The sequence below is a fragment of the Callionymus lyra genome, chromosome 5, assembly GCF_982586985.1.
Source record: "Callionymus lyra chromosome 5, fCalLyr1.hap1.1, whole genome shotgun sequence".
Lineage (NCBI taxonomy): Eukaryota > Metazoa > Chordata > Actinopteri > Syngnathiformes > Callionymidae > Callionymus > Callionymus lyra.
The window spans coordinates 17,499,143-17,526,389 of record NC_141822.1 but is presented as its reverse complement, the minus strand read 5'-3'; the positions used below and the strand labels follow the sequence as shown (position 1 = coordinate 17,526,389).

The window sequence follows — 27,247 nt, the reverse complement described above, 5'->3', positions numbered from 1 at the left end:
ATACTGCTCGTCTGTAATGTCCCTCTGTGGTACTGAAGCTTCAACTAATTACATTAAAGTTTGACTTTTTGACGTATTAAAGTGAGCACCGGTCGCGACCGTCATTTGGACAAACATGTCTGAAACTACATGGATTAGTCTGAAAATTATCCCAAGTTCAGTTGAAGTAGAAGTTTGAATTTGGGGGAACTATCCCTTTATATATGAAGTTAATGTTGTTTTGTAGAAAATAAAAACTTTAGCCAAACACTTTCTCTTCCTCAAGATATGTGAGGTGACATACAATTTGAATACATTTTTGAGTTTAATTTATAAAATTGTGTCAAACCTTTTAAGTAAAAATTGTGAGGGACACCCTGGAAAGGGTTGTCACTTCTGGCAAACAGACTGATGCCAATTTTTCACATTACAAAAAGAAAGATGGAGCCACAGATAGACGGATATGATGGTAGAGATTGGAATTAGCCAACGCTTTGAAGCTATACAGACTTTATTTTTAATTGCCAAAATGGTGTTTTGATGCACCTGATTACCTGTTTAGCTTTTAAACTTAGCTAGAAAACCACAAAAAAAAAGGTTAAATGTTGTTGTCATAGCGACTACACAAATACAAAATACACTATCATTAAATGTAACCCTTGTGTTGACTCTGGGTCAAGGTGAACGACCTCACTGGCTTCCAGAAGTACATATGTAATGGGGGGTCGGTCTGAGACAACACCAGGGATACCACAAACACATTTGTGTTCGGGCCACAGAGTCCGCACAAAGGTTAATAATTTTTTATTAAAAAAAGAAGAAAAAAGGAATGAAACAGTTCAGACGAAATTTGGAAAGAAAAACCCCAAGACAATTCAACTAAAAAAGTAAAAATATATTCCAACTTCAAAGTCAAGCGACTTTCAAATAAAGCGAAGGACACACCTTTACCTGAGGCTGATAAACACTAAAAATGACCCTAAAATGTCAAATAAAGACATTTTCTAAACTACCTCACAAGTTCGTTTAAACAACACCCAACATGACCTATGGGGCAGGGCCAACCGTGTTTGAGGGGCGAATTGGGGGGGTCAAAGTTCGAGGTCTCGTGACCTCCGACCAATCGTCAGAACCGGCGCCTAAAAAAAAACAAAACTACCGGAGCCGACAATGGCTCCAGCGAACGCCGCGGTCCGTCAGCGCCCCAGAAAAAAAACGCCCTTCGTCGGGGGGCTCGCCGGGTTGTACCCGACTGCTGCTTTAAACGGCAGCACCTGACATGGAAAGCCCATTACATCTGCAGAAGCATTTCTTTCCGGAGCAGCAGCAGCAGCAGCAGCTGAAGCAGCAGCACTACGGCGGGCGGGAGCAGCTGAAGAAGCAGCAGCACTACGGCGGGCACGACCACCGCTGCACCTGCGACACCTGCAGGAACAACCTCGTCTTCCGCGGGACGGGAACTTTTTTTCGGACCCCCTCGGAGACGACGTCCTCCTCCAGACCCGGCGGCCGGTACAGCGAGTTGAGCCCGTCCCCGAGCCACGATGGTTCGTCCCGGCGGCCGGAGCGGCAGCGGCGCGGCGGCAGCAGGAGCACCAGTAGCCCGGGCAGCGGCAGCAGCGGCGGCGGCGGCGGCGGCCGGAGCAGCGGCGGCGGCCGGAGCCACAGCATCACCATGAGCAGCTGCAGATTCAACGGCGGCGTCATGCGGCCGCTCAGCAACTTGAGCTCGTCCCGCAGAAACATACACGAGTTCGATTCCGAGTCGCAGCCGCTGCAGCCCATCTCCGCCGCGGACGCGTCCGAGTCCCGCGGATCCAAGCCGGAGAACAACTCCAGCACCCTGATGCCGTACGCGTCCGGGGACGGAGGAGGAGGCGGAGGAGGAGGACACGGCGGGGGCAAATCTGGGAAGAAGAAGAACCAGAACATCGGGGAGAAGCTGGGACACCGGAGGGCCTTGTTCGAGAAGAGGAAGCGGCTCAGCGACTATGCTTTAATATTTGGGATGTTTGGGATCGTTGTTATGGTTATAGAGACGGAACTGTCCTGGGGAGCCTACGGAAAGGTGCGTATCTACGCCTCTCGCCCCTCTTTCGGGGTGACCCTGGGAAGCTGGGAAAACTTAAGAGCTGAACCTCTATTTTCTATACAAAAAGTCTTTCAAATATTTCCCTCTCACTCGGGTAAGAGAGTTGCTAAGAGTTTGACTGATCAACTTAAGTATTACATTTTGACTCATACTTGTAGAAAACACTACTTTGTGTGTTTGTTAAAAATAACTTGATAAATATCAAGTTGAGTCTTTGAACTGACTTGTTAAGAAGGAACATTTCACTTTACACTTTATCTTATTGGATAAAACACACATTCTGTACAAACACCAACTTAGATAAGACGGTCATATAAGAAAGGTGCAGTTGACGGATGGGTGAATTAAAAAATATACATTTATGACATTGAGATAGTGTACAAAAAATCCCATTTTTTTCACCAAGCTAAAATATCGAAGGACAGCAGGAGTCGCAGCCTATACAAGTTTGATATTATTATGCTCCCATTATCAAATCCACTGACAATAATCAATTAAAATGTCACTTAAGACAGAGATATTTGAAAGTGTGCGTTACTAAATCTCAATTATACACACAGAAAATTAGATATTTACACTTTAATGAATTAAATATAATGCTAAAATGTATTTCTTTGCATGGAGATGATTCTGGAGATTTATGACTCCTGCTGTAACGCACTGGTATCAAGTAGCCCCTTCTCTCCACATCCCCTGAACTTAGTGTGTGCTATTCCTTTACCACGTTTGTTGTTTGTGTGTTTTTCGTTGTTGTGTGTTGTTTGGCTATAGTGTTGTTGCTCTTTTCCAGGAGTCCCTGTATTCATTAGCTCTAAAATGCCTGATAAGCCTTTCTACAATCATCCTCCTGGGGCTGATTATCATCTACCATGCAAGAGAGATACAGGTAATGTTGTTACTCCGCTCTCACTTTTCTTCTGCTGATGTTACCACAGGGAAGAGGCTGTAAATGTCAAGCTGTCACGCCGGCTTAACGGCGCACATGTGGACAGTTGGTCTGAAAAAATGCAGTACTTTCAATTTATCCGGTGTTGAGTTGGATGAGCACAAAACAATTAGAATACTCTGGACATTTCAAAAATGTAAATGTGTTTTTGTCCTGTTTTAAACAAAGTACAAGAAAAATGAACATGCTTCAATAATGATTGAATTATTATCATTAAAATTAGAATAACGGACATCAGTATCGAGGGGTTGATGGTTGTACATTTTATCTTCAATGAGTTTATTGAGAAATAATGTCAAACACAAGGAGCTTACATTAACCTCCGTATAAATGGATTCAACGACCTCAATTACCCCGTATGTATTTATGGAAGCCGGGGAGGTCGTTCACCTTCACCCAGAGACAACACAAGGGATACCACAAACACATTTGTTCGCAGGCCTTCAGGTCACCTTGACCCTGTAATAAAACGAGGGTTAAAAGTACTGAAATAAATGTTGGCGATACAATAGTTGACACGTACATTTTGTTAACTGTTACTTCTAGCAACTGCTGTCTGTATACAATTAAAAAAACAAACAAATCTTTCCTTCTGTAAATTAGTTTTTTATAATAATTTATAATAATTTATTTATTTAACACCCTTTCCACACTTGTTTCACTTTTTTTAAATTTTCAACAACAGTACACATTTGTCTATCTTGGTGTTTAATGTACACGACTTCATTTGGCGAAGCAAACCTTTTTTCACATTTACATTTACATTCAAATTATCATAAAATTCAGTATTTTCTGAAATATGAATCCAACTTTGTGCCTGCATGTGTGTTTGTGTTGTGGATGTCATTCTAACGCATTGAAGCTAATGTTACATTCCTAGACATGTTTGCAGCATATGTGTTTTAAAAAATAAAACATGGTGAGACAAAATAATAATTAAATGGCATATTAGAGTACAACAGGAGTTCTGCAACACATTAGAAAAATACATTTCTTTAAAGCTATGGTTTGATTTTGTCTCCTCTGGCTAAACCAGTGAATCCAGAGTGTAACTTATAAGTATCATTATATTGTCTATTTCTGTATCTATTCCGGCATCACTTTTCTGTCATTAACATAGCTTTTATGGGTTTTTTAATTCACAATGGAGTATATTTTTCTTCCCCATGGTTTCTATAATCCTCAATCACTGGGGAACTAAATTTAAAATGGTATTACTTTATTCTGACCACAAAATAAAGAACAGTATGCATGCGAACAATATCTGGTAGTGGCTGTAGAATCTTTTTCACCAGCCTGGTTTGATATGTTGGCGCTCTGTTATCTAATCCTCCAAGAAGGTGACTGTTTGTGGAAAAAACTGGATCATTGTATTTCCATAAAACTCCCAGGAAATGTTGAAAGTGAGATTAGATTCAGATGATTGCAGCTTGTTGTTGTTTATGGATTACGATTTGGGGGCCATGGATGTTTTAAAGAGTGGCGTAAATGAGTGGGTCGCCCGAGGTTTGCACTCCCAGAGCGCTTTTAAATTTCTCTCATTTGTCCTCAAACATGACATTGATGTAGTTGTTAAGTAATACTGTCAGTTCTTTTAATCCGACTAATTGATTGACAGCCTACGCAGGCATGTTCATTCTTTCCCCAGTGGCTTTAAAAACCCAGATCATGTCGCCGCTTTAATCCACAAAAAACCAAGATAAATCAATGTGGGGACCCGGGGGGTCCTGAATGTTTTACATAAGCTCGGCTCTGAAACTCTCTGCAGCCTTTTGTGGGCATTAGTGGATCTCGATGTCGCTTAAAGTCGCATTAAGTGTTAATTATGCGTTCTGATAAGATTTAAGGACTCTGAAGGGTTCCCTGAATGGATATAGATCGCGGCCCCCCTGAGACGTCCCAGCGGGGGGCGGGGGGGACAGTTTTATGACCTTGACGGGGAGCATTGTTGCGTTACCTACACTTCTCCTTGAGCTCAGCGGTTTTTTTCGCCCCAAAATGAATGTGAGCTCTCTCTCTGGCGTATATTGATAGAACCTCTCATGTGTCCAGCCTTTTCTTTTCTCTCTAACCAAATCAAGCTCAAAGCAGGAAAACCTCCCTCAATAAAATAAAAAAAAAAAGCCGCGTCCCTGCATTTTCGTGCTCCTTGAATTGTGGCGTGTTTAATCACGTTAATGGTTTTTTTTCTTACTTCACTTTGTCAGCCTTAAGCTGAATTGGATGAGCTCTGCGAGGGGGACTTGTTTGATTCCAGTTTTACAATAGGAAGTATTAGATGTGGATGAAGAGGTAGCATTTGTATTAGCGGTGGTGTTAAATCCGTCAGCCTCTGTACTTATAAACGCCGGGATGGGAAAACCTCTCGCTGCCTTCAGCCTGATTGTAAAACCTGTGTTTATGTCTGAGCTCCGCAGACACAATTACCATATTTCAACACAGAAATGAGTTGTTGTTTCCATTTCCCCCTCTGACGCTCCCCTGTAGCTGTTTAGAAATGGGAAAACATATGTTTGCAGGAACGTATCACATTCATCCCCTCGCGACACCTCCACACCCTTTTCTTCTAATCCTGTGTAAATTATTCAATTCATAAAGCCAGCCTTTTCTCCTCCTCCTGCTTATAGATTACTTGGGACGCTAAATAATGTAAGCTGTTATTTGTGAGTAATATCAAACGCTTGTTCAGCAGCTTCCTCTTGTAATTTCCCTTCTCACTGAGTCATATTAGTGATATTTAACGCTTGATTTCTTCAATTTTCTCACGGTTTATGCTCAATGTCTTTTCTTTGTTTGTTCTTTGGACAGTTATTGGATCGTGTCCCTTTTATTGGGTCATAATTGTTTAAGATGGCTTTTAAAAACAAGGTGGTTTATGTTTTATTTAGTAAAGTTCAGAGGAGTTTTGTATTGTATCAGTAGAAAACTGTGGATCAATATCATAAAAACATTGGAGTGGAAATTATCACCGTTTATTGTTTATATGTTTTTCACTCGTATTGTTTTACTAAAATAGCTGGAGGATGTTTTTTGCAGCAACTATGTGTTTCACTGTCATTGGGGACAGTTTTGTCAACTTCAGTCATTATTTTCTTTTGTCTCTTGCCAATATTTTGCTCATAAAACATAGTCGTACGAGGGATTTAACTCGCCTCTCGAGTCATTAAGGTTTAAAATGTCGAAAAAAACTTTCTTAATAGTAACAAAATGTTATACAACTATGATATTATTAAAATAAAATGTACTTGAAAATGTTTTTTGGTCCATATTGGAGGGTATTAGATGCTAAAAAAAAATCATGAAGCCTACAAAAGCTCTTCGTACATACAGTTGTCAAGTTATTTTAAGTACAGCAAATACTTTATCTCTTTGTTATCGTGACCCACGACAAGAATATATTGTTCAATCATTCTCTTTCTCACAAGATTACAAAGAGCAAACATTAAAGTTTACGAATGAGTTTGATGAATCACAGGAAGAAAAATGTGTTAGTATCAAGGATATTTTTTTTAGTCTTGTCGTAGTAGTCTTTCACTTATTGTCTGTTATTGGACAATGGATACCTCACCACAGGATGTTCACAATACTATTATACCCTGTGACTGTTATTTTAGTTTCTTATCCGTTTGTAGCTGGTGAAGTTTTTAAAACATTTTGACCACTTTTGTGATTGAGTTTGCCGCCCTGATTTACATGTACTTTTGAGTAGAGTGGAAGTTGTCAAGAGGGAAAAGTGAAGAAGAAAAAAAGTTTAATTTGTATATTTTATTCTCCATAAATTAAGCGTCTGAGGGATAAAAGACATGGTTCTGCACGGAGAAGAGAACATCTTTATAGTTGTAAATATTCCATTATCTTTGCCCTGATAATGCAAAGAAAGTGCACTTTTGTGAGCTCCTACTTTCTCTGGAGGGAACGCTTCACTGATGAATTATGTAATTCTTTCCCCCCCTTCGCCTCAGCACATAGATTTATTTTGCTCTCTGCTCAGCATTTTTTCGACTTTATGGGAGATGAGGACGAGAAGTAGTAGTTTTGAAACGGCAAATGTATTCGTCCACTATGTAGATGTCGTCCTGGCAACAGGATTAAGCTTATTAAAAAAAAACATTAGTGCAAACGTGTTGTTCCTGCACAGTGTGTGACAAGGATGGTGCGACTGTTGATGATAATTATTCGAGTGGACGTTCTTAATGATCACAAATCTTCTCGCCGCTGCTTCTCTTTCTCTGACCCGAAGAACCAATCTGACCCAAGAGTTGTTTAACTGAAAGCACCTTTCGCCAGAGAGCTCTTCTGCGTATTGATCGTTTTGCAATCCAATAGTTTATTAATGCACAAGATGAGGACTCATCGTCCTGCCTCTTTAGCTCCGCTCGCGAACTCTGATTCTCTCTTAATGTACTTGAAAGGTGATTCAAGCGTTCGCTCCTCTCATCCCTCTCGGTCTCATTCAGAAGAGAAAAGTCAGTCTCATGTACAATTTGGATTCACCTCTCCTCTGTCTTAAGGATTTAACTTGGACTAGTTCAGGAGCCTCCAGAGCCGTGGACGTTCCTCTATTATGACCTGGTTAGTCTTTGCTGCCGCCTGACACGAGCAGTAATCCGAGTGAGATCAAGTGTGGAGGGAAGCACCAGACCTTAGTGCGTGTCATGAAATTACATCTCTTGACTTCATTTTTATTGTCTCGATCATCGTTGCCTCCCTTTACATTGACAAGATGTTTCAAGTGGTAGTTTCACTAGCTGGACTTCTACGTTTGTGAAAACATGATCCATCAAAGGCAAACCATATGTTATACAAAGAATAAAACTAATTTATAATTTCAATGAAATAAATATAATAGTTAAAATATAAAGGAAATAATAAACAAATGTTGTTTCAATCTTCAGGATCTTGTATGTGAAGATGAAATAATCAGAATCGGGGATTGGCAGCATCTGCTCATTGTCATGAACACCTTCTCATAAATACATAATTTAACCCATAATAATACTGACAGAATTTACATAGAGTGACATTTGAAAGCGAAATTAAGGTGTGTAAACATTTCAGAAACATTTTATTTTTGAATTAAATATATAATTGGGAAACAATTGCATTTAATTTTTACACACAGTTAAACTGCTGTTTCAAAAGTACTATTTTTCCACCTAAACAATACCCATCCTGAATCCAAGATACACACAGTCATATAGAAATGATTAAACAACTGTTTTGTTGATTTTAATGTCTGGAACAACTAAAGCTACATGTTGTTTTAACAAATGCAACGTTAAAAAGAAAAAAAAAGATCATTAAGAGTTTAATTAAAGAGCTTATATATACATTTTTTTCCATGTCTTGCAACAATAGACTTGACATTGTGTTGACAAAAACAGCTTTTTCTGTCTATTAGTCGCATGATACTCACCGGTTTTAGGTCTAATGAAACCCTTTCAAGTGGGTAATGTATGACAGATGTTGTTTATACAAAAGAAAAAAATAACCGTTCCTTTTTTAACGCCCCTCCTTGCAGTGTCTAACTGGCACTTTTCAACCGGAGTGTGACACGACTTTTCCTTTAAGTCATTTGACACCAAACGTCTGTTTTTGACTCGAGGCAGAAGAGACTGGTCTCAGGGGATCATATATTTTAAGGTACCATATATCTGTTAACAAATTAATGTGTTTAAAGCTCTTCAGGGTCCACATAAAATGAAATGGCAGGCTTAGTTTGGCCCCCTAGCCATGAGTGACTACTATATTTAATTTAATTTCTATTACTAAGTAGTTTTAGGCAAGAAACTAAAGCATGGATATAAATGATCTTTACATCTAATAACTATCATATTCCTGCTTCTAAATGCTTTGGACCAACAGGCGTGACTTTCTTCCAGCAAACATCAACACGTACACAGAGAACGCTCAAAGCTTCCCCAGTTTTCACTCCAACATTAACAAAAGATCTTTTACGACCACTGCAATGCAGCTATGACTGTAATCAATGTTCGCGAGTGCAAACAATCTCCAAACAGCTGCAACAATTTCTGCCCACTTGTTGATATTTACATTGATTAAAAGTGATGGAATATGAAAGTGCAAGAGAGTTACCCGGGGATGGTCGGGGTGTTTTCTCCGAGCACTCGGCTCTCCTCCCGCAGTGCAAAAAACAAAACCAGGCGCGCAAGTGTAATTGTCTATAAAAGTGAATGTGAGTGAGTGGTTGTCTCTCTGAGCACGGCGCTAGACTGGCAGGCTGTCAAGGGTAAACCCTTTTTCCCTGATGTCAGTCGGGATTTGCTCCAGCATCCTGCGCCACGCCAGGTGCTGGATACGATGAACGGATGACATGCCCTGCACACTAACCCACCGGACATTTGCAGAGGACAAATTCCATTAATACAACTATTCATTTTTCTTAACAGAAAACTATTTAAAAAAAATATATATGTTTTTCCCACCAAAGCAACAGATTCACAATTAGATATGGAGATGGTTCTGTTGCTCATACTGTACAAACAAAAGGTGATTCAATTAATTTTTCATCTAAGAAACAAAGAGACAAACCAGTGGAGTTTCTCAAACAAACTCCACTGGAAACAACTGATGTTTCTTCAGCAGCAGGACTGTGTGTTTTCTCTGCAGGAGCTTCCACTTTCACACTAAATTTGTGTCGGTTGATGACTGTAGCTGATGATGTTTGTCCTGAAGTGACCTCTTCACTGACTCTCTTCTGCAAACTTCTTAGAATCATCACCATTTATATCTTCATTCATTGGCTTGTTTGTGGGCTCTAAAGTTTAAATTAGTGACACAATACTTTCTATTTTATTTAGTGTTATTGATTGGGTCTGTTTTTTTTTTTTTTTGGTTTTGCACAACTTTAAGGTGGTCGATGAGTGCCTCGTGAGGTATGTTGTCCACCTGCATCATTGATCAGGTGTGAACAGGAGATGGAACCAGTAGAACTAGATAAGCTCTGAGATGGCACAAACCTCTGTCAAGGAGCTCATTTAGAATGTAAAAAAAAAAGAAGCAAATAACTACATTAAGAAGTCAACACTAGGAGCTGGAATTAAACCAGGGCCTGAGAAGGCGAAGGAGTGCGATAGTTTTTATTCCTTTATTTAGATATTTAGTTGTTTTTCTACATACAAATTTGATACACAAGAGAAGCCAATGATTTAAAAAAAAAAGCTGTGCAGATGTTGAATTTCTGTATACCATGTGAACATTACAAGGGTTGTCAAGAATTTGTAAAAGTTGCAACTAAGATTCAAGAGATTCTCTCTGAATATCACCCTTAACAAAGTTACTATATGTGTCAAGATGAAAAAAAATGTAATCTGTTAGGTTCTTCTAGTATTTTTCGTGTATCGAGACTGAAGAAGAAAGTTTTAGCAACAGAATTAGCTGAATGCTACATTTGAACATCTACATATATTTGTCTCAAGTCTGAAAATAGACCAAATACCTTTAATTTAATTTAAATCACTTCAAGTGTATTTTTGTCTCAATAAAATATGACGTATAATCTTTTTTTTGGTCTTTAGTTTTACTTTTCCTCCGAATATAAGGACTAATCTTTCATTTTTAATGAAGCAGTAACTGTCACTTCTGAAGAGAAACGGGTGAATTGTAAAAAGGGTTTTGTTATATTAGGTCTTTTTTCTTTTTTTTTCGCTTATCCTCACTATCCAAATTTACTCCTCTGTCATTTGAGGCCAGAATTAGTGTTGAAATAAACAGTGCTAATGAGTTTTAGTTATTTTACTTTAGGTGTTATTCATAGTAGGAGTATATCTATATTAAAATATTATTGTGCTGTGAACCATGAATGCTGCACGATATAGCTGTATTTGAATAAAACGGTAAAAAATATTTTTGTTAAAGAAATGCAAAATTAACATAGAAATAGTATAACGCCTTATAATTAAAAGACAGTTGTATTGTAATTTAACTAATAAATAATGCGTTACAAATTGACATTGTTGTACACACTAGCAGTTGTTCTGGACTCACATCTCTCGTAGTTCTATCATCAAGAAAGAAATATTTTCTAGTTAAATAGTCGCTGCAGAGAGGAAGCTCATTTCATTCGTATGGAGTCTGGGAACTGCCTCGGAATAATGAGGATGAGGGAGAACGAGAACACGTTTATTGCCAGTGTGGTAAACACTACACAGGAATTTATTTTGGTGGTGTTGACAGTACAGAGAAAAACAGTTTAGCTATACATTAAAATATTTTTTTCTTGGTTTTCTGTCACCAGCAGTTTGTTAGTCTCAGTGACGAAGGCTGTCAAAAAAAAAAAAAGGAATAGTTTTTTTTAATGACGTGCAAATAGTACGATTTGTAAACTCATTAAGAGACACATTTTAAAGCCAAATAAAGTCCCAGTCTTCACGTAGAGAAATCTCTGTGTGATGTATAATTGATGTACGTCTCAGTCTTCCCACAGTCGCCTGTCAGATGCAGAGGTCCAAGTCGCCATCATGAAATATTTCCTTCCACTTTTAAACCCTTAAAACGGATTCACTTGTCAAGAACGGTGAAGATCATGAACTGCCTCCTCAGGAGTCGAGCAGGAAGGTTCTCAGGCAGGTCGTCTCACACACACACACACACACACACACACACACCTGCTGTCGCCCACAGCTGCTGCAACAGCAACACTCCCAGGATTCTTCTCCGTGCAAATGTTTTTGTCATCTGCAATTATTAAAACAACATCCGTCCTGCTGATGTGGAGGTTTTTTTTCCTCGTCTCCTTGACACGACTGATGAAGTCCTGCTGCGCGTTGTTGACAGCTGGAGACCGGCCAGAGGAATTTTTAGACTTTTCATTGGGTTTGAGGTCGACGTGTTGGCAGGCGACGACTTATTGTACTAAACAAGTGGAGATGGAGACACCGGAGTTTGTAGCGTGACTTTGACTCGTCATTGTTCGAGTCGGAGCCAAGAGCCGGGACGTGTTCTGCCGCTGTAGGTGGGGATGGTAGGGATGGACTGATCCCACTTTTACTGTCTTGATACCCATACCTGGGTTTTAAGTATAGACAATCCCAACAACTTTCTTTGCCTACAGTGAGCTAACACTGGTCATGCTTTGATCAAAAACAAAAATGAATACATAAGGAAGTGAAAAGTTAATCTTTTTTTTATTTAAGTGTTCAAACTTTGTTTTGGGAGGAACACAGTGCAACCCATGTAGGGGTATAACACTAATGGTATTTATTATCTACAGTACAGACCATAGGTTTGGACACACCAACTGTTCATGACTATTTAGATTGTAGATTATCACTGAAGGCATTAACACTCTGTACTCGACAAACACATTTGAAATAACTGAAAACGTGTCTTATATTCAAGGTTCTTTAAAGTAGTCGGGTGTATTGCCTGCAGTTGGGGCATGAGTTGTGTTGTTGTCAGGTTGAAACGCAGCGACTGTTAGAATAGAACCGATCGGATCGTAATTAAGAGAAATTTGTGAACGTCATTACTTTAAGAAACAAAGGCCAGACCAGATAATTGCTAAAAACTTTGAATTAGCCCATTAGGTGTGTCCAAACTTTTGGCCTGTACTGTGTATAAACTATATTTATGGAAGGGCAGACAATACTGTGTTTCTAAATAGCCGACAAAACCCCTCATTTCGAACCACTTGAAGTACTGTCCGTCCAACTGAAGCACGTTTTCCATTAGTTTTTACGCTTTCATACGTTCTGAAAGATTCTCTTGTTTCTCCAGAATAGTCGGCGAGTTAACATATTTGTTTTGTATTCTTTGGCGTGATGCTTCTTAAGATGCTTCATTAAGTTGTGGCATGATTTCTCTTCCAAACAGTGCAGTGACTCTGATCATTTTAAAATGTCAGCGCTAACGTAGTTACGTCGCCTAGATCGGATCCCTGGAGTGGAACTTTTTCTTTTTTTTACCGATACAAATTCCTAATTTGGGAGACTGGATCGAAACGATATCTAATTCCAGGATCAGATCGCTTCACCCTAGTATATAGTAAATTCTCTGTACTGTTCTTTCTGCTTGTTCAGCACTTAACACTAGGCCAACATATTTACCCACTGGTGGGAGTAGGCTGTGACGCAGTGTGCCGGCTCATCATAGGGAGGCTTCAATGTCTTGCTTGGTGACACAACAACACAAACAGTGGTTGCTTACTTTCCGAAGCAATAATATATCTTAAGTGCTAATTTAGCTTCAATCCTAATATGGTTAAATTGTTTTAGCTAAAAGCTAGTAATGGTTAAAGGTACTTATTGAGCTCTGATATTGCTGAACGGCTAACTTGGCTCAATCAACCAAAGTAGCCGACTTGCTAATTTAGCTGAAGTGCTAACCAGGCTAAAGTGCTAACTTAGACAAAAGAACTAATTGCCGGTGCTCAGGAGGCTCTGCAATAGTGTTGCTGCAGAGGCTCGTGGTGGAGCTCCGGTCGTGTTTGAAGACTCTGCTCCACTTTTCACGTGAAAGTGCTTCTCGCTCTCAGCGTGTCTTTGTTTGATGCGCGGCGCTGAGATAAAAAGCCCTCGCAGATGTTTCTGGATTCTGCTGAAGCGACGGAATCACAACAGAACTTTGCACCAGACGTCGGCGACGCGTCGCAGGTCTGGTGTTACTGCAGGAGACTGCGTTTGTCACAGTGAAATCTTTTACCTGACACCCCAGACGGGAGTCGGATAACCAGCACTGGCTGCTGACCTCAATGTTTTTGCTGAGCATGCAGGCTTTTAAGGGACACTTTAGCTCCCAGTGAGGCCAGACTTATTGATGCCGTTCACCACAAGGAGGAAACCAAACAAGCGCGAGGTTTTAGCTGATTAAAAGAAAGAGTTATTTTCTTTTATTTGCCGGAGTCCGAGAGTGTTTTATGCGTATGTAAGATTTCCAAACACAAAAGCCAAGTCAAGTCAGCGCAGCTCCAGATTTACTCAGCAAAGTGGCCTCTTAGTGGCTCGCTTTGATATCATAAATAAAGCATTGCATTAATGTCTAATTGGGCTAAACCTCTCAACCTAATTGACTAATGAGATTGAGCGATTTCATTCTCAGTGACAAGATATATGTTCCCATCTCCACATTACACAGATTAAATATTGAGCTGGACTCCATTAGTTATATTGAGCTGGCTGAAACCAGTAACCAACCCAGCTGGCTCCACAGGTGAGCTCCTCGGGGAGCCTTCGCTCTGGACCAGGGTCAGCCGTGGGCAGCAGAGTGAACTCAGGACACGGGTAACAGTGTTCGCTTTTTTTTTCCACGATGAGTCATGGCTATAATTAGAACCTTTTGTTCGCTGAGTCCTGCAGTGGAATTAAAATCAATTACAGAAGTACTTAAAGAAGTCTTTAACGCTAATTGTCTCAAGTTTCAAGGCAAGTTTCACCAAATACGTGTAAAGTCAAAACAATATAGTGTGTTAAGACATTTACTTTGAAAACTTGCAATACAGAGTTACCCACCTCAAGCATAAATCAATATGAATGATTAATCATTATTTTATTGTGTCTAGTGTGTCATTTACATAGAGTTGAGGAATTCATCTTAACGGAGAACGGATAATAAGCGCCTAATTTGATACATAATGAATAGAATATTTCAAAACATTAATTTCAAACATCATAATTAAATATTGGGTTGGATATTTCATTCATAGAATTTAGATTCTTATCTTCAAAATATGAAAATATGCAGTGTAATGGGTTAGTAAAAGCTAAGCTAGTAAGTGTAGCATTTAGCTTTGCTGAATTAGCATTACAGTAAAACAAGGGTTTCTGTTAAGTTATGGTAAATACAGAATATCAAATCATGTGGAATCAGAATCAGAATCCTTTATTTGTCCCGCGAGGGGAAATTCGGTTTAAACAGCAATATACAAAAAATTAAAAACACCCAGAAATAAAAATAAAATGAAAAAAATCTAAATAGAATAGAATAAAAATCTGCCCTATATTAAATATATACACTAACATATTTACAAAAATAACAAGAAGAAAAGGTGCTGTTAAATATTATGTGGAAACCTTGTTGCTTAAGGCCTCGGCTCCTGCAAGGCTTTGAGTCATCTGTTGCTTTAACAAAGTCTTGGTTTTAGCCAGAACATGTTGGCGTTACAAGGTTTAAAACTGTTGGACAAATTATGATTTTTCTGTAAGAAATGGCACTTTAAATTTGTATATATATAGTTAAGGATGAAGATAATTTTTTCTTAATTAAATTTATAAAGATTTGGTTAAAAAAAACAACGAGAATTAAGGATGAATATATTTCTAATTCTATCATGAGAAGATTGTTCTTGTCTTTTCTAAAAATGGACTTCAATGATAATGTTTATTGTGTAATTTGTAACAAATACTTAAAAGTTTTGACCCTTTTTAAATTTTAAACCTTATACAGAAAAAGGAACAGGTTTTGTAAATAACCTAAATAATCATGGATGATCGATGCTAAAATGGAAAGAAACCCAAAAAACTAGTTCATTTTTCTATCTCCCTGTTCGTAGCCTCGACCTATTTCAGTGTTGGACATAAAATTTGTCCAAAAAAGTCTTATTTCAGCCTGTAGCTACAACAAGAGGCGAAGAAAACTGAACTATTAATTCAATTTTTGAAGAAATATGAAGACATTTTTTCCCCAGTATTTCCAGGGCAGCGGCACAACTGTCATCTCGGAGCAGTTTTTTGTAAGTAAAGTGCTGCTTGAATTCTTTAAATTTACATGAGTTTGGCCTTGAAAATGGGCTCTGATTGCCCGACCTTCGGCGTCGAGCAGATGTTGCTCCATTTATGATTTCTCTTAAGAATACTTGATGAGGATATTCTGGCTTGAACAACTTTTTGATTCATCTACTGTATTTGAAGTGAAGAAAATCAACCACATCAATCCAATGATTGTGTTTCGTTTTATTCAAAAAACACGTTTTTTTCTAGGAAACTCTTTCATTCAATTCTTTATCTGAGTGGTTTGCGTTGTAACCGACTCGCACACAAACAGTTAAAGTATTAATCGTCTCACCTCGCTGTCATAACCGTGTTGTTTCTGCCGCCGGCCTGGAATATTTGATGCTGTGAGCTAAAGGGCCCTTGAGTGTTGTATTTCAGGTCATCCATTACCATAATTGCCTTTAGCCAACAAGTGGGCTTTCCTTATGCAGGCTACTTTGAATTTTTTATGACATTGTTTTGAGGTAACAAACTCTGTAAACGCCTCTCACGCCACAGTTTTGCCGCCCCAAATCTCCCTTAAAACACAGTTGGTCGGAGGCAGAGTTGAACTTTTCAGGGAGAAACAAAAAGGGATCAGGTGTGGAGCGTGAAGCAGCAGTTGTGTTACATTACACTCACTTGGAAAGGCGGACAAGACAAGCTGTGGTTAGAGTTACACACTTCCCCGACAGATGTCAGTTCGTTCAAAGAGCTCGGTGTCACTCGATTGATATGAACAATTGCCTCTGAAAATTTAATTTGTGGGCTTGTTCTGCGTTTGTGCGACTTTGATTGTGGCCTTTAACTAAATATAGACGACAGCCTTTGTTGGACGGTTTGCTCGCACACACACCTGTGTTTTCGTTTGTTGTGATGATGTTTCAGACGCGTGACAGTTGATATTTAGAGCTCGAATGAGCGAACGCTGTTTGTTGTTGTTGTTGTTGTTGTTGCGAGCGTTTAGCGCTTTTGTGCGCGGAAGTGAAGCGGTGGTGTCGAGAGGCCGAGGAAGCCGTCAGACGTGGCGGAGCATCCGTGTATGTCGGCGAGCAAAAAAGTGGCGTCTAACCTCTGCCGCATTATTGATTTTCTCTTCGTCCTTGAGAGTGACAAAAATATATACAGAGCCTTCATGTTCAAGTGTGGGACAAGTGTGTGACCCACGGTTTAATTTTAGCCTCTCTGCTAAATTTACAGTCGGGGTCCGTGATCCCATTAGCGCTTCACGTTTTTTTTATTACCATAATGAGAATCTTGAAGTGAATTTGGGGGACCAGTGGGAGGCGGCAAGTCTTGAGGTTGGACCCTCAGGTACGAGTTTAATAATTCAGAAGATGTCATTTCTAACCTTTGCACGTGTTTGAACTTAGTTTTGACTGAAGGAAGGTTTTCATCAATTATGTTCATGTTACGATAAATGACTGTAGGGTCAAGGATATCTTACTAGTATTGTCCCAATACTTGACTCTTGTTGCTGAATTTACCACATGACTCTTGACGAAGTCGTAACTACTTTTGATAGTTTTTAAATCGAAATATCTAAACATCAGCTTTAAAAGCTGCTGGAGTCGACTGTATCCTCTCGTGCTCAGTCGATCATCGATGGGAAAATGGCAGGATGCAAGTGTTCCTTTAGCTGCTGAAGACGTGCACCTGGAGTTTAATTGCGACACAAAAAAATGAACAAACACTGAATAATTACATTTTAGTTGAAGATAAAAAACAATGTTGTATTATATACACACATAATTAAAGTATAAACCATAAACAATATAATGTGCTGTCATTGTTTAATTATAATTGATATAGTTTGGTTGAATATCTATATTGTTGCCCAAAAAATATCTTTATTGAGTGTATCAACATTTTCTTACTCCCCTAGTAAATGACTCTTTATCAAATTAAATGATTTGAGAATATTGGTTTGTGATATTAATAATCAATGAATATGTTCAGGATTTCAATGTAAGTAGTGAATAATACCACACACATAAAGAATGATGAGCCAGACTGATTACATTTAGTTCAGGTCTGAGTTATAATGGCTTCACTCCTCCTCCAGCCAGCTTTAATCCATGCTTTGTTTATACAATGAGCCCCTTGGAGGTGGAGACTTCCAGCATTGATGATATGAAGATCATTTTCATCAAACTACAAGAAAAGACACCAGAATAAGGCAGTGACACTAGAGGTATTATTGTGTCTTACTTTTATTTATTTTTTATCATTTTATTTTATATATGTACACATTGTTCTTGTTTTTTGAAAAAAAAAACAATAAAACATTGCTGTGACACTGCTGCTATAACGCCTGCATCTTTACATCGGTTGTACCTGTACCACACCAACATTTTCTTGTATTGCTATTAATGAAGGTGCAACATCTATTTAAGACGCACATAAACCAACACATCTGTACATACTCCCATCAGTATGTGTGAATGGCTGTCAAAGCGCTTTGTGACCCTGGTCTAGAAAGGTGCTATATAAATAGAGATTATTATTATTATTATTATTATTATTTAAGTATTATTGATGCATCAGTGTTGCCCTGTCCAGACGAGGGCGCCAGAGAGGTCAGACTGTAGAATTGTTCATTTATCAGCTCTCTGAAGAAAGTGCTTGTTTATTAGTTGATCTTTTTTATTTTTTAATTGCCCTTATTGGACGATCTGTTCATGAAATGTCTCACTCCCTGACTCACTCTTCTATTCCATTTTTTATGCTTCTCATCCCAGCTGTGTTTGACTTTCGAGTCAAGTTCTCACTTGTCAAATCCACTCTATCATTTTATATCAAGTCAGGGGTGCAAAGTTAAGAGCAGCAGAAAATGTTCAACGTTTCTTCGAGATGGTTCTAGTTCTAACCCTGACACTGTGAGAGGAAAAATGTCATCTTAATCACATTAATGCAAAATGTGTTGGATAATTAATATCTAACAGATATTTAGTTGATGATGTAATGGAAGGCAACCTGCAGTTATGTCGGGTCACACTTTTAAATTGACTTCTTCTCAGCTAATATTTGGTTTTGAATAGTATTAACAAAGAAAAGATTTCTCTTTATCTTCATCATTTTATCATATTATTGTTTCCGTATTTGCATAAATAACAAAGGCAGTGTTAATGTAAATTAGGTTTAATCTCAACTGCTAATATTTTTTCTGAAATTGTTCAATTTATTTTCAGTACTATTTTTCATACTTTTAATTTCTCCAACGCACAACTTCTTTTATAGCTTCAGTCGGCAGTTTCAACAGAAGCTGCTGATAAGTTCAGAGACGAGTATCTCCCTTTTATTTGATTGTTTAATGTTGAGACAAGTGCCCTTTTACTGCCCTTGATAGAATCAAATGAGATGAATAAAAACGCAAAAGTATGACCAGTATATTAATATCTAACTTTTATAATGTAGTTTCCAACAATACATTCTGTAGATTCCCACAAGCTTCTTGGATCAGAGATAAAAACAAATATACTGACTGTTCGAGGAACATGACCTGACTGAGTGAGAGAGAGTGTTCGTGAACATGTAACAATAAAACTTCATTTATATGGTATCAGGAAGCTGACCCCATGTTGTTTTACATGCCTCACAGAAACCTAGACAAGAACATGAGAAGAGTGTAGGATGCACATGTAGGTAATACATAAGAAGCTGTGCAGCTGTCAAGGAAAGACAAGAGCATAAAGTAACCGTACACGGGTCGACATGCGAGCACATGCATGTTTTTATGTATGTGCAGTGATAGCAGAAGTAGGTGCGACACCTTGCATTTACATTAATGTATTTATGAGATGCTTTTTTCAAAGTGACCTATAACCATTTTTAACCATTTACACACCTAATCACACTCTGATGGCAGTAGGCAGCGACGCAGTGCACCAGCTCACTTTGAGGTCTTGCTCAAGGACACAACTATGTCGCCGATCCACATAAAGGCTAATATAAAGATAAAACACAAAAAAATAAGTGCAAGTCTCAGTTTTTTAAAAGAATTTGAAGTCAAATTAAAAGTAATATTATAGATAAAATTCCCCCAGACAGGTGGCGCAAAGTCCTTGAAACAAAAGGTTCTCTCGCCTTTCGTGAGATTCACACCATCAATGGATTTTGGCATCTTAACGCTTCTCTCCTTGTTTGATGATTTGCTTTCTTCCACCTACAAATAATTTAGATTCACCACAGTCACTAGTTATTGCACTAGTTAGCGTAAAAGCTAACTTAAAAGCTAATGGAAATTAATAAGTGGATTTCAAAGCTCACCAGAAACAATCTTTTTTATTTGGTTTCAACCACTTGCCTCCAGGAAAGATCCTTCCTGTTACAATCCCAATATAACAGGTATTTTGGGTAGAAAATAACAGCAACTATAAGTTGGCTATGATGTCGATAATTGATGTAGTTCTGATGAAGTCAGATGACGCTGGTGTCCACTACTTTCGACATGTTTGACGTGAACCACACTTACGACAGATTCAAGTTTCTTCTTTGGTATGTACTTTTTTACCTGGATATGTCACCTTTTAGGTAAGGTTAGGTAGAACTTTATTGAGAAATTGTAATTGTTTTTTTCCATAAAAAAAAAAATAATAAGAACAAGAACAAAGAGAAATAAAGAGAAAGAACAAGATGATACAATCTAAGTCTAAAGATAAAGATAAAGAACATAGATCAAAGAAAAATAAAAAAGACAAAGGATACAAAGATTAACATAGAACAGAACATCCAGATATTTTTACTCCACTCTTGCCCCCGAACTCAGAATTGTACAATTTAATAACCCGAGGAATGAATGAGTCCTTGAGTCTATTTGTTTTGCACCTGGGAAGGAGCATTCGTTCACTCATTCTGCTTCTCTGCTCACTGATGACAGTGTTCAGAGGATGACTGTCATCATCCATGATGGACAGTAGTTTGTTCAGTGATCTCCTCTCAGCAACTGTCACCAGTGAGTCCAGCTTCAACCACAGAGCCAGCCCTCCTGATCAACCTGTTGACACTCCTTTTGGACACATTCTCACCCCAACACACCACAGCATAGAACACTGGCCACCACAGACTGGTAGGACATGCAGGGGAGTTTCCTGCAGATGTTAAATGATCGGAGCCTCCTCAGAAAGTACAGTCTACTCTGAACCTTCTTATACACATGGTCTGTGTTGCAGGACCAGTTTACTGTCCAGCCACACACCGAGGTTCTTATAGTTGTGACCTCCACCAAAATACCTCTGATGGACACTATACGTGGCTTTGTCCTGGACCTCCCGCAGTCCAAGACCAGCTCCTTGGTCTCTGAGGTGTTCAGCTGCAGGTGGTTCCTCTCACTCCAGTCCACAAAGTCCCGTATCATACTCCTGTACTCGTCCTCGCTGTTGTCCCTGATGCATCCAACAATGGCAGTGTCGTCACTTCTGGACAAGACTCAGCTCTGAGTGAGTTGTAGCAGAAGTCTGAAGTATATATGGTGAAGATGAGAGTGGCCAGTACTGTCCCCTGAGGTGCTCCTGTACTGCACACCACGCCACAGTGTCAGACGTTTGGGGGACTGTCTGACCTGTCCAGGGTAGTTTATGAAGTTTTGAGTTTACCTAGCATTGTAATTACCGTACATGTTCAGTGTTTCATCTAGGAAGAGTTCAACACTGAACCCCAAAACATATATTCATTCATTATAAAAAGTGGCCTGGATTGAAGAGACTTTTATCACTTAAGTAAATCAGTGGCAAACAAAGCATCTAATGACCTAAATTAACACTTTAAATCACAGAACATCTGTGTAAGAACTCTTCTACAAGAAAAATACAGGTTAAACAAAACACTACCTCTTTTCCTTAAACTCAGTGTTGAGCTATTATGTATATTTGTTGCATTAATCGTTAAAAAATACTAAACATTGAGAAATAGGCTACTGATCATCTTTTCTCTTTTGGTTTAAGCATTACTTATATACTTAAGATTTGTTAGATTAGAAGAGAAATATTAGATTGTATTTTGTTGAATATCTATGTAGAATTATTACAGACCATCATTTTGTTGAAGATATATTCTTTGATGATAATTCTATTATGAAATGCCTCAGATAAATGAATTTAATTTTTAAGTAAGTAAAGGTATCTTGGGACTGCTGTGTTTGTCACTGTGTTGCTTTAAACGTTTTTAAATGTGTATATATTTTTAACTGTGTATTGTGACCATGGTCTGTGAAATGCGCTTTACAAATACAGCTTACATTGTGCAAAAGAGTTAACTGTAAAAATCAATCAAATCCACTTCCAAGACGCAAGTATGTTCTGCTAGATACATGTAAAGCAGGGGCCTCAAACTCATGTGGCTGGGGGGCCACAATAGGTCAATTCTTGTGGAGACTTGGCCGAATGACAAAATCTGATTCTATTATTTATTTAAATGGATATTTGTGTAGTTTCACTGTGAATTCTATGTGTTATTGTATTTAAGAAATCAGTTTAACCTATGACTATATAATCAAAACTATATAGATGATAACATTTGTTGTTATATTTTTATTTTTTTAACCATCTGATGTTGAGTCAAAATTAATGGAGGGCCGGGAAATATCATGTCACAGGCCACAGTTGGGCTGCAGGCCAAAGGTTTGAAGCTCCTAATGACCTTTAAAAATACATATATATATATATATCGACTGTGTGTAAATGTGTAAAATCCTCAGAAAGATGAAATGTTGCTTTCTAAGGTATTTCTTCACAACAAGTCACTCTGGACATTTTTCTGGTCGTACGTGAAACTGCTGTGAAGGTTGTTTGTTTTTTTTATCTCCTCGTCATGGCTCAGCGAGATCGTATCTCCGGACAGTTGTACTGGTTTTGATGACGGCTCTATGCCTGTCTCGAAAAGCAATAAACTCGCCGGTGGTCCCGCAACATCTTTTGTTTTCCGCTAACTACGACACAATCCCTGCTCATGGGCGACGAGGTTCACGACAAGAGCCTCCATAAAGCCAGGAGAGATAAATCCATGAGCACAAACAAAGAAGCGATTGTATAATTCATGAGTGAAGCGTGTTAAAGACCCTCTCGAGATGGCCGGATCAATTCCTCTTTTTTCCCCTCATTGCTCCGGTGGGTAAAACATCCCACCTGGAAGTCCCACGTGCATTCGCTGAGAACGTGAAATATTTCCCCGGCATCATGGCTGCCGAACCTGTGGTGATGGAGTGTGAGGGAACATCTGTGTGTGGGACAGAAAAAAAGAAGAGAACGTGACAGATTTAGGAAAAAAGGAAATAGGGTTTGGTGGCGGCGAACAGGAAACCCTGGCACAGACAGCATAGCGACGATGTGATTAGAGATCACGGAGAAAGAGGCGAGTCGTTAGTTCCGGGTGAACACACGGCGCCGTCAATCTTCAGAGGTAACTGTAAATTGGATTGAAAGTGATGAAGAAGAGTCGGGGGGGAGGAGGTGAGGGAGAAGAGTTTATGAGGAGGCAACAGTATATGACAGAGACGCTGGAGGTAAGAGTGATGAGCGCTGTCGAAATCCGCCCACTGGAGTCTCCGGTGGAATGGACTACCTTCTGGTGGAGGTGGCCAGCCGATCAGAACCCAGCGCTAATGTGGAGCCACAGATGTTGCTCAGAGGCTGCATCACTACTCCAAACTGATAAACTCTTTTGCTTCCGAAACCTGAACCATTTAAATAATATTCCCAACACTGTTTATATATAGACTGGGTTCTGGCACTTAAATGTGCATCATAAAAGATGTGAAGACTTTAAAAGCAAAATAAGTCTAGAAAATACACTTATATACTCCTCTCTTAATACTTATTTGAACATTTAAGTCTGAGAACAAAGTGTCTTTAGCTGTTTGAGATGTTAAAATATAAAATACACAATTAAATAATACAGATATGTGTGTTTTCTGCACTAAAATAGTTGAACCAGGCCATGATGAGATATTTCTAGCTCAGTTCTGGAATTAAAAAGTAGATTTGGAAAGTAAAAAGTGCACATAAAACTGCATCTGGTGGCTCCTGAAGTTCAGGACAAGTTAATCCAAAACATTACATCATTTAAACATTATGTTTTTGAAAACTAATATTATATCAAGATATTTCTTGTATATGTTTAGTTTAGATAGTTTCAGTGTATATGATGTGTATAGTACAGTTATTTTATATCAGTTATTAGTTTGAGAAATGTTTGTTCATATTTTATCAGCATAGTTTGGTTTCTTCTTTGTTGTTTTCCATCATAATTTTGGTTTCTCGCTCCTTTTGTAGCTTATTGGCCCCTCACAACAGTCACCATATATCGTGTGGCCCCTGAACACATTTAATTGGCCACCTCTGAAAATATATATATGCAGTCGTAGTATAACCAAACGGAGAAAAACTCTGAGAAAAGTGTTCTACTTGACAATATTTTGGGAAAAAAATCAAAATGTCCTTTACTTCCTGTTTTTATGAGCACATTTTCGAAAACGCACATAAATAACTCGGGTGCTGAACGTCAAGGTGATGAATGAGACGGAATGTGACCAAAACATGTAGAGACTGTGAATAATGAGACTTGGAATGTGATTTAATGACTCAGGGCTATTTGTGACGTATAGTTTAATGGCTTTAATGATTTCCTGTAGTTGGCCGTGCAGCCCAGATGAAAACGTTAGCTGCCTGTGACTCTCCATCTTCTCATGTGCCCTTTCCTCGCAGTTATTTATGGTGGACAACGCGGCCGACGACTGGAGGATAGCCATGACGTACGAGCGCATATTCTTCATCTGCCTGGAGATCCTGGTGTGCGCCATCCACCCCATCCCAGGGAACTACACCTTCACGTGGACGGCGCGCCTGGCCTTCACCTACGTGCAGTCCAAGACGGATGCGGACGTGGACATCATCCTCTCCATCCCCATGTTCCTGCGGCTGTACCTCATCGCTCGCGTCATGCTGCTGCACAGCAAGCTCTTCACGGACGCCTCGTCCCGCAGCATCGGCGCACTCAACAAGATTAACTTTAACACGCGCTTCGTGATGAAGACTCTCATGACCATCTGTCCGGGCACCGTGCTGCTGGTCTTCACCATCTCGCTATGGATCATCGCAGCGTGGACTGTGAGAGCCTGCGAGAGGTGCCTGGATGACTTTCTTCTTTTTTTTTTCCTACGCGCCGTTGCCCCGTGCAGCATGAAACATAGATAGGGCAGAAAATAGATAACATACACACATGCCTGGGAGCTGCGTCAGCAACAAGATAAACACACGAGGTGCTGCACTGGAGGTTTTCGCTTCAGCAGTCCAGCGCCCGTGCAAGGGTTTTAGGACCACCTCCAGATGGGGTAGCGGAGGGGAAATGCAATGTCAGCATTTAGGAAATCGCCACAATGAGTGCTCACAGAGTTTCTCATTTAGTGTTTTACATCGTGCGGTTAATTCTCACCACAGAACTTTTTTCACGACCTCTAAAGCAGACATTTCATATTGACATTTCAACGTTTAAAGAACTGCTGTGAAACTATATCGGTGCCATCTTTTTTTTTTTTTTACCATTTAACTGTTGTTTTATTTAATGATCCACATTAAAACGTAGAATTACTTTTTTTTATAATTTAATGGGAAAATAAATTTGCACATAGAATTTGATATTTTCATTCCAAAACATTCAAAAACAAATCATCAAAAGTATTTTTTTTCAATCTGTGGCCTTTTAAATTCAATGTTAAAATAGTTCCCTCAGACTGAATTTAAAAATTACAAATTATTTGAAATAAAATATCAAACTTTTTACGTAAAAAAAAGGCACATATTTCAATGTAATTATTAAAGAAAACAACTTCAACCCTTCAATGTCCCTTATGTTATCTCAGGGTCAAGGTGACCCGGAGGCTTAAAAAACAAATGTGTTTTCGTTCACCTTGAGCCACAGGCACACAAGGGATATACAATTACTATTAACCGTTTAATGTTTTGATGGCACTGATTTACTTTTATAAACTACCACAGCTAAGCTAAGTCCCACAATGCACTGCAACAGTTCAAGCCAGACACCTGGACGTATAGAATTATGCATTACAATTAGGTGGTTTACCCTTTTTATTTCAATTTAATTTCATAATTTGTTGATTGGAACAATTTGAAGGTGATGTGTCAATCAAACTGACATCATCCCTGCTCCCTCTCAGTCTCAAAGTAACAAGAAAAGATTCTGGTGACCTTGTGACGTCACGGCGAGTATGAAGAAAGAGTTGAATTCAAATTGCAGCTTAGCTTAGATCACCTAGCCTACCTTTGAGACCAGATGGGTCATAGTTGGGACTATTCACTTGTCACCAACATCACCAGTCAAAGAGTATTAAGAATAGGTAACCTATTCTTAATACTCTTTGACTGGTGATGTTGGCGACTCTGAACCATGTCTAAAACCTGGTGGTTTTGGTGTGTTTTGGGCTGTAACGCTCCTCTAAGTCCATCAGTTTACAGAATCAGAATCAGCTTTATTTGCCAATGATGTAAGAACAACAGGGATGTGGAAAAAGCAAGGCAATCACGAAGCGTCCATTTATATTCGGCGCCATACTTGTCCTTCACTTGGTCCCATGAGGAAGGTAGAGACCTCAAGGGGGCGCAGGGCATGGACAGATACGACATGTGAGACGAATAGGAGGGGTGGGAGGGGTGGACCCAGCCCAGTTATGGGATGGTTCTACATGTTGGTGGTCCTAAACCTTTGCTTTTAGACTCTTTTCATTCAGACTAGTCACAACCATTAACATGCATGGGGTCGACTGGTCATAACCAGCTCCGGTGGTCTTCAAACCCCTGATAACAATCAGAGTAGTCAGTATGGTTCTCCAGCTGTTATCATTCCTTTACATGTGCCATTGTTTGCAGGTACCATGACAACCAGGACATAAGCAGCAACTTTCTAGGAGCCATGTGGTTGATCTCAATCACGTTTCTCACCATCGGGTACGGAGACATGGTCCCCAACACCTACTGTGGGAAAGGAGTTTGTCTCCTTACTGGCATTATGGTGAGAGAACATCTGTGAACCAATATGTCAAGACCTTCAGGAAGAAAGTGAGATTAGATGCATGGGTGGATAGATACTGTAGAAAGATGGATACCTTAATTACTGTGGATTGATAGATACTGTAGATTTATTGATAGTTACTGTAGATAGATAGATATACCTTAGATCATGTAGATAGATATACCTTAGATAATGTAGATAGATATACCTTAGATAATGTAGATATATATATACCTTAGATAATGTACTGTAGATTCATAGAAATACTTTGATTGATAGATACTGTAGATTTATAGATAGTTACTGTAGATAGATAGATATACCTTCTTTTTTTTCTTTTTTTTTTTAGAATCCCTTATTAGTCCCGCGAGGGGAAATTCAGCCACGATAATGTACTTTAGATTTATAGATAGTTACTGTAGATATATACTATAGATAATGAAGATAGATATATACTTTAGATAATATATATATATATACCTTAGATAATATAGATAGATATAT

The 27,247-nt window shown here is 39.0% G+C and overlaps 1 protein-coding gene across 3 annotated transcripts in view; it reads left to right on the top strand.

The window, feature by feature from the left end:
* The first annotated feature begins 1,199 nt into the window (after positions 1-1,199).
* kcnn2 (potassium calcium-activated channel subfamily N member 2) overlaps positions 1,200-27,247 on the top strand; it is a 43,273-nt gene continuing 17,225 nt past the window's right edge. Inside the window, exons 1-4 of one of the 3 annotated variants that reach the window (XM_087791254.1) lie at positions 1,200-2,047; positions 2,862-2,957; positions 24,424-24,842; positions 26,602-26,743. In XM_087791254.1, the coding sequence (XP_087647380.1) occupies positions 1,259-2,047; positions 2,862-2,957; positions 24,424-24,842; positions 26,602-26,743 (1,446 nt within the window). In that variant the 5' untranslated portion in view covers positions 1,200-1,258. The remainder of the gene's footprint in view (positions 2,048-2,861; positions 2,958-24,423; positions 24,843-26,601; positions 26,744-27,247) is intronic. The other 2 variants (XM_087791255.1, XM_087791256.1) reach the window with 2 other exon arrangements.